General features: G+C 26.4%; 1 protein-coding gene across 2 annotated transcripts in view; it reads left to right on the top strand.

Annotated features, from left to right (window-relative positions):
- The window catches only part of LOC108687844, an 11450-nt gene extending 6387 nt beyond the window's left edge, over positions 1 to 5063 (top strand). For both annotated transcript variants that reach the window (XM_018193842.1, XM_018193841.1), the window contains 6 exons: positions 2707 to 2875; positions 2942 to 3008; positions 3089 to 3245; positions 3320 to 3457; positions 4650 to 4763; positions 4841 to 5063. In XM_018193842.1, the coding sequence (XP_018049331.1) occupies positions 2707 to 2875; positions 2942 to 3008; positions 3089 to 3245; positions 3320 to 3457; positions 4650 to 4763; positions 4841 to 5063 (868 nt within the window). The remainder of the gene's footprint in view (positions 1 to 2706; positions 2876 to 2941; positions 3009 to 3088; positions 3246 to 3319; positions 3458 to 4649; positions 4764 to 4840) is intronic.
- Positions 5064 to 7669: the final 2606 nt, after the last annotated feature.

Raw genomic sequence — 7669 nt, 5'->3', positions numbered from 1 at the left:
CTTCGCGCATAATAAATTTTGTTTAATGTCGCTTTAAATCACGAATGCGATAAACGATAAATAAACTTTATCATAATTATCATATTTAATTGTAAATCGAATTATTGCTGACAAATTTGCTTTGCACTGAAAAGGAGTTCTAATATTTATTATATTTGAAAAAAATTTAGTATCTTTTGTACATATCTATTATAGAAGATTCCATTATTTCCATTATTTCTTTATAAATGACGATATCTATCTATCTGTGTATGTGTGGTTTGCACGCACGCACACGCACACACGCACGCACGCACGCGCGCGCACACACACACACACACACACACACACACACACACACATATATATTAGGTGTAGTAAAAAAAAATTCATTATTTTTCCATTCAATTTCATGCAAAAATAATGGATTTCTTTTTATTATACCTAATATATATATATTATACACAGGGTATCCCATTTAAAGCTTCGGACGCAATGATCTCTAAAACTCGTTCGTTAATCCAGAAAATGTTTAAATTTTAAGTGAAAGAAATTACTTTATCTCAAAGGGACATATCTCTTAAGGGTTACAGGTTCTCTTTAGGTGGACGTGCTTACGAAATTTCAAAATGATCTTTATTTTTTCAAATGGAATTATATGATTTTTTTTTATATAATATGATTTCTCTAATTATTCTGTTTTATTATTTCTCTATTATTCTCATATAAAAGGTAAAAATAAGGTAAAGATATCAAAAGTCAATAGTTTACGGAATATTTTATTTCTTTCTGGCACATATTGAAATATTAAATATTTCGTGTACAAATTTTTTGCTAATCATACTTTATTATAAAGAACAGAACAACGAGATGAATCGGTATAAAGAAAATACATAGTTGCTTTAAAAAAATATGTTAAAATAAATAATTTTTTAAATAAACTATTTTCGAAATCTTTTCAAAACGCTATAATAATGTTATTTTTATTAAGTGTTTTTCAAGTTATGAGGCTTTAAAATTAGTACCGTCGGCATTTTCATTATCAAAGGTGTCCAAATGATAATTAAAATCTCTTGAATATTATTCAGAATCATTACCTTGATATCATATGTAATAAGATTAACCATCTCAAGGTCATTTTTTTTTTTTCTCTTAGGCTTGATTTTTACAATATATGATTATCTAAAGATTAAAGGTAACCGAGAATTGAATAAATGAATTTCATTGATGAATCTGTTGGTAACCATATATTGTGAAAATGAGCTTTAAAGTTATAAAACTTTTATCTGAAATATTTTTGTTTTAAACACCCAGATTTTGAGAAAATCGACTAGATAAATTTATTAAGTGGTCCACCCTGTGTGTGTATAAATACATATACACACATGCGCGCGCGCACGCACGCACACACACACACACACACACACACACACACACACACCCACACACACACATACATGTGTGTATATATAATGAGAAAAAACTCGTTTATCCCAAAACGAGATAAAATTTAAGCATGATAGTATGTGCATGTGCATTCTATTCTAAAAATATTTAGATAAATATAATATAAGTATGTAGAATAGTTTATATTGTTTGTTATAAAAAGCAGAGAAAATTTTATGAATATTTTTAGATGTCAATCACATGTGCATATTCTAAATAATGTTAATTATTAATTTTTTTACATATTAATTTACTAAGTTATAATACACAATTGATAAACAGCATTAATGTCGTCCGGTCCACAAAAGGACATTTAAATGTGATTTATTTATAGTTCTTAGACCCTGTCGTATCAATGTTACTTTGACTTTAAGCAAGACTTCTTTGTCTCGTTTTAAGTGAAAGAGAGATAGAGATAGAGAAAGTTTTAAGCTTTGCTTAAAGTCAAAGTAACGTTGGTGCAACCGGGCCTTAAATAATTAGATATAAATAATTAGATATTTCTTTTTATTTTAGAAACTGAAATAATTAATACAAATCAGGGATTACCAAAGATCACGAGTCAATTTTTGGCGTGTTATGAAAAATGATAGAATGTTAAATAAACTTTATTTCGCGTTAATTGACGCTTGGGCGCATGTGTATTTTTTCACGACTTCGTACATATAAAATAAAATAAAAATTATAAAATAAAAAACATAAAATTGGTTTTTTAACGATGGTAGAAACTAAAATCAAATTTTTAAATAAATTTTTAAATATACTACAATTATCAAAACTTTTACATCTAAAAATAATTCATATCAATATTGACAAATATATCGACAAAAACGGAAATGGAAGTAACTAATTATTTTTAAAAAATAACTTTCCTTTCCCTTGAGGTGTATGTTCTGATTCCCATTTGGATGCTCTTCGGATATTATGTGTACAAGATTGTTTGCTGTTTTAAAAAGTGAGTTGTGATACAAATTTGGGAAGCCCTGATCTATTACTAATAAATATAAGCAACTAGATACATTTCTTAAAGATTATAGAGAAATTTGTTCATTGAATGTGCGCACGCCGAATGGCATACATTAATGCTACGTACATTAAAAGTAAGATTACATTAGATTATTGTTTTAGTAATGAGTTATAATTTATATATTATTATAATCATATAATGTTAAAATGTATACTAAATTCATATGATAGTAATGCATTATGTTTGTATGTTGTGCACGTAGCAGTAATATAGCAATCATATTAAAGATTTATATGTTTGGAATGTATGTACAGGTACCTGAAAAATGTATTTCCAAAAGTGGACGAAACAATATTATTGGATGTGCTGGAACAGAGCGATAATAATGTACAGAAGGCATCTGAAAAATTAATTGAATTAGGATATGAAAAACGGAATCCTACTCTTCCTGCCAGAGCTTTAAAAAAGAGAGAAGAGGAAGAGGTAATGAATTTTTTTTATTGTACCATATAATGCATACATTAAATATAAAAATAATTATCTTTATAGGTGCATGACGAGCAAACTATACCTACTCCTCCTCCACGCATAAAAAGTTTGGAAGAAAAGAATAAATGTATGTAAAAATTTTTGTTAAAATTTTGATTTTATTTTTTTATCTAATTATAAATCCACTATAGAAAGAAAATATTGCAGTGAAAACACGTTTAATGCAAAAATATAAGAATTTACCAGACCGAATTGTGATGCTTGCTATGGATAGTGTAGATTATGATGAAGAAAGAGCAATACATATATTAGATATAGTAATGGCAGAAGAAACTCGACCATTATGTACTTCCAGCAGCCAAAGGTAACGTTTCATTTTTCAGCAATACATAAAAAATCGTGAATATATCCTCTTATGGGTTGTGTTACATATTGTAGTAGTAGAAGTGACGAACGGAAAGATAGTCCACCAGTGACAGAAGCTATAAAATTAACTGCTTCTCCGATTAAAAAGATGAGTACAGATATAGAAACTGAGAAGTTGAAACGATCCAAAAATAAGACTGAGATACCAAAGTAAGATATTTATATATCTTTTAAGATATATAAGATACAGGGTTATACAAGTTATTTGAAAAAGTAATGAAACTTCTTTCTTTAGTAATGAATAAGTAACGTAATTATTTTTCCGAGTGAGTAACAGTAACAATAATTAATCTCAAGATCAGCGCTATTGGATAATTTGATTGTTAGTGAATACGTGAATTAGCATGAACTTACTTTTGTTAGTGATGTATATTGGTATGAGTAACAAAAAGGCATCAAAGGACTTTAGCTTAAATGATCGTAATTAAATCATGGAATGTGATCAACCCACAACTACGACTTACGTTTCATGATTCAATCATCTTTGTGCTTAAACCCAAAAAATTGCCGATAGGATTGCAATCGATATTTTTCAGTCCGATGTCCAATATTTTGTATTGATACTTTCGTCTCGATCATATCGACATATTGATTTATTTTTGGAAAAATTAAAATTTTTGTGGAATATATATTATATGTAACATTCTCGAAATATATAATAAGATATAAATGGAATTTTTTAAACCGATATTTGAATGTGACTTATATTCCGTAAATATTGCAGGATATTTCGTAATACCCTTAGAATATTTTTGGAGTATTTAGGAATCTTTTATGAATATTTCAGGAATATTTAGCATTAGCTGGGTAACGAATTATTATTTTTTAGTAATGGTAGCACAATAATATTACTTTTCCAAAAAAATAATCATTACTTTTGAAAGGAAATAACGATAATGCGTTACATTTAAAGAGTAACTCGTATAATCCTATAAGGTACATATGGCTTGGTAACGCATATCTGTGAATTTGTTTATGTTCTTAGATGTCAAAATAATATTTTATTAACACTTTGACTACTAGATCTAATTTGTCCTCCAGCGACGTTAAAATGAAATTTTCATTATTAGATTCACACATCGATATGATATAATTGTGCAAAATTTTCATGTACATAGTACATAGTACTATTTTAGACTATTACTTCAATATTATTTATATTTATAAATGTTAAACAAATGTTATTTTTTACGAGTTTGATGTATTTTTTAAGTTTAGCAGTCACTGATGACGCAACGCGAAAGTTTAGCTTGTCATTGGTGGCCGACACAACATCCTTAGTCAACGTGTTAATAATATTTCATTGATAACATTCTTTATATGATAAAATATATTGTATTAGAGTTTCACGTGGAACCAGTACTACAGAAGATAAAGAATATAAATCCCCATATTTAACAAAACCAGTAGGATCAAACTCGGATTTAGTAAAAGGAGCGAATAACGATTTGCTGTTGTATGTTGTAAAAAATATAATTATTTGATTACTTTTTTGCTGTAATATTTTTATAAACATTAAATAAACAATTATAGGCCGGATTATGCGCCGTGGTCAGGACCGGATCCAAATTTGCTGACTAAGCAATCATTTTCAAGATCACTCGCAATAGGCCATGATGCAAGTTTGGTCTCTACTAATCATTGTCTTGCTAAAGGTTCTCAATCCGAATTACGAAAAGGACCATTAAGGGGATTGGCCCAAGGCTCCATTTATTCGCAAAGAAATGTAGCGAATATAGAGAGTCGTGGTAAATGAAATATGTGCAATTGTTTTTTTCTTGATATTTTTGCATTTATTAAATAATTAGATATTAAATTCTAATTTTTAGACAATTGTTTAGCTATCTTTGGGATGCTATAATTTAATTTTTAATATTATTTATTGATTCATATATTTACATTATCAAAAATATAATGTATAATTTAATAAAGATTTATGTTTTGTTATTCATATATATGGATTTGTTGTTTAATAAGACTAAACGACAAATACATTGTTTATTATTTCAGATTATATTATTTATTGTTAAGCTCTAATAAAGTTTATTTCTCTAGGAAGCTTAATTTGTGTTTATCGCATACCGTTCGTATATAGAAAGTGATGTAGGCAGAAAGCTTTATCAATCATAATCTATTTTGATAAAATGTAAACACGTGAAGTGCAATGCATTTTAATTTTGCTAAAAATTTTGAAACTTAGCTTGTCTCATCATTAAAGTACACAGTTTATATATAAATACAATTGGTCCGTGCGGTAGATTTATGTCAGATGAAAGTAAATAAAACTCATGAATTTAAAAAAAAATGAGACAGTTTATACAAATAAATGCAAATATACAATAAATATAAGTAAAACTGGACATATTTTAATCATAGCTCATAAACTGATGATGACAATGAATTAGCGAAATGATGCGTCGAATCATTTCCGCCATTTTTTGTTCAGTATACTAAGATATGGAATTGTTTGATGTTTTTCGCATTTTAAACAATAATTAATTACATATTTATACTAGTTTTCTGATTATATTATCGAAATTTTTTAATACATAGAATACATTTCTATACACATTTCATGTATAATATTATACGAAATAAGTAGTATATATTTATTATAATAACTAATTTGTGACATTACGCGAACAAAAAGCAAATCATCGAAAAAAAAAAGAAAAAGGTAACTAAAGTAGAGAAAGAAAATAAAGATTGTTCGCATAATTATTTGAAAAATAACCCAGTCCTGATGTATAATCTATTTGGTTATCTTTTTTTGAAAAAGTTTATTTTTCACACTTTTATAATAGCAGAATTGATAAGCATTAATTTTCTATCCGATTTTTATTTTAATGTTATTAACATATTGCGGATCTTTTTATAAAGTGTTCTATTTTTCAAGTGTTACTATTTTTGAATAATCGATTTTTATTTAGATTAATTTTTTTTGTACAAAAATGTTGAGACATTCATATATTTTCCGGATGATGATGGTTGAGCATGAAGAGCTTTCCAGTATCTAGCCCAGATAATAGAAAATGTCTAAAATCGGATCATAAGACGTTTTTTGCGTCTAAAAAGCGACTTGAAGACATCTTGTGTCACAATTTTAGACTTTGTGTTGTTTGGGAAGTGAGGCAAATATATTTTAAGTAAACCTTTCATAATATATATTAATATGTATTACAATATAAGATTTGTATGATAAGCTTGAAGTTACTGAAAAAAGCATTGTGGAGCATTTTTACTATTTGTATCTCATGCCTAAGCACGCGAAATATCATGTGGTTAGTGAATTTTAATTGCTATTAATTAAAAAATTTTTTATTATAGTCTCGATATTTCCGTATTAGAAAAATTTCATTAAAATATTCCAAAAAATCCGCTCTTAAAAGAAAATCCAATAGTTTTGAAACATCTATACAGTATGTAAAAAGATGTTAAATTTTTTGAAAATAAGGATGATTGACAATGTGGTATTTAATATTTATAATATTTTTTAGTGACAAAATACATTATATTAGATTTTTCCAAAATTACTTGGTGTATATTTCAAAAATTCTATTGATACATAATGTAAAATATTAGATAAAAATATATATTTTTATCTTTGATATTTATATCTTATTAAATTTAATATTATATATGTAATATTATATACGTAAAATATGTTAAAAATCATTCAGAATATCATCTAAATACGAAAAACGCCATTTGACGGTTAAAGTTAGATGTTGAATTAATGCATATACGAATTTTTTTCAAATTAATTTATCTCAGAAAAAATTCTTTACAGATGTGTATGATTAAATTTGAAAAAGATTATTATTAATATTTCAGTTGCGTTGAAAGTCCAGTAGTAACAGCAACGCGCAGTCATTCCTGAGATAAATTCATTTAAAAAGAATATGTATTAGTTCAATATCTAATTTTGCCGTCAATAGCTTCTCGTACTTAGATGATGTACTCTCATAAACGGTCTTATTTCCAATTTTATTGTCACTCAGAATATGTTTAAGTATTGTCAATATTTTAATAACTTGATTTTACATACATTTACAAAATTATATAATATACTTAATAGCAAATTTTAAATTAATATATTTACATACATTCATATATTCTTAAATAAATAGTACATCAAGTCTTTCAATCAAGTCTCTCAAATTTTTATTTCACATATGTGAGTTTATTAAAGATTTTTTTTCAACTTTATTCATTATGTGTGTGATAATTAATATCATTCATAATTTAGCGATTTTTAATATTTTCGAATTATGCATAATTAATCAATTTTGTCATTTTTTATCAGAAACAAAAATAATAAAATTAGTTATTGCTATTCTTATATATATATATATATTTATA

This window comes from Atta colombica, unplaced genomic scaffold, assembly GCF_001594045.1.
Source record: "Atta colombica isolate Treedump-2 unplaced genomic scaffold, Acol1.0 scaffold219, whole genome shotgun sequence".
NCBI lineage: Eukaryota > Metazoa > Arthropoda > Insecta > Hymenoptera > Formicidae > Atta > Atta colombica.
This window is presented reverse-complemented; position numbering and strand designations above follow the sequence as displayed.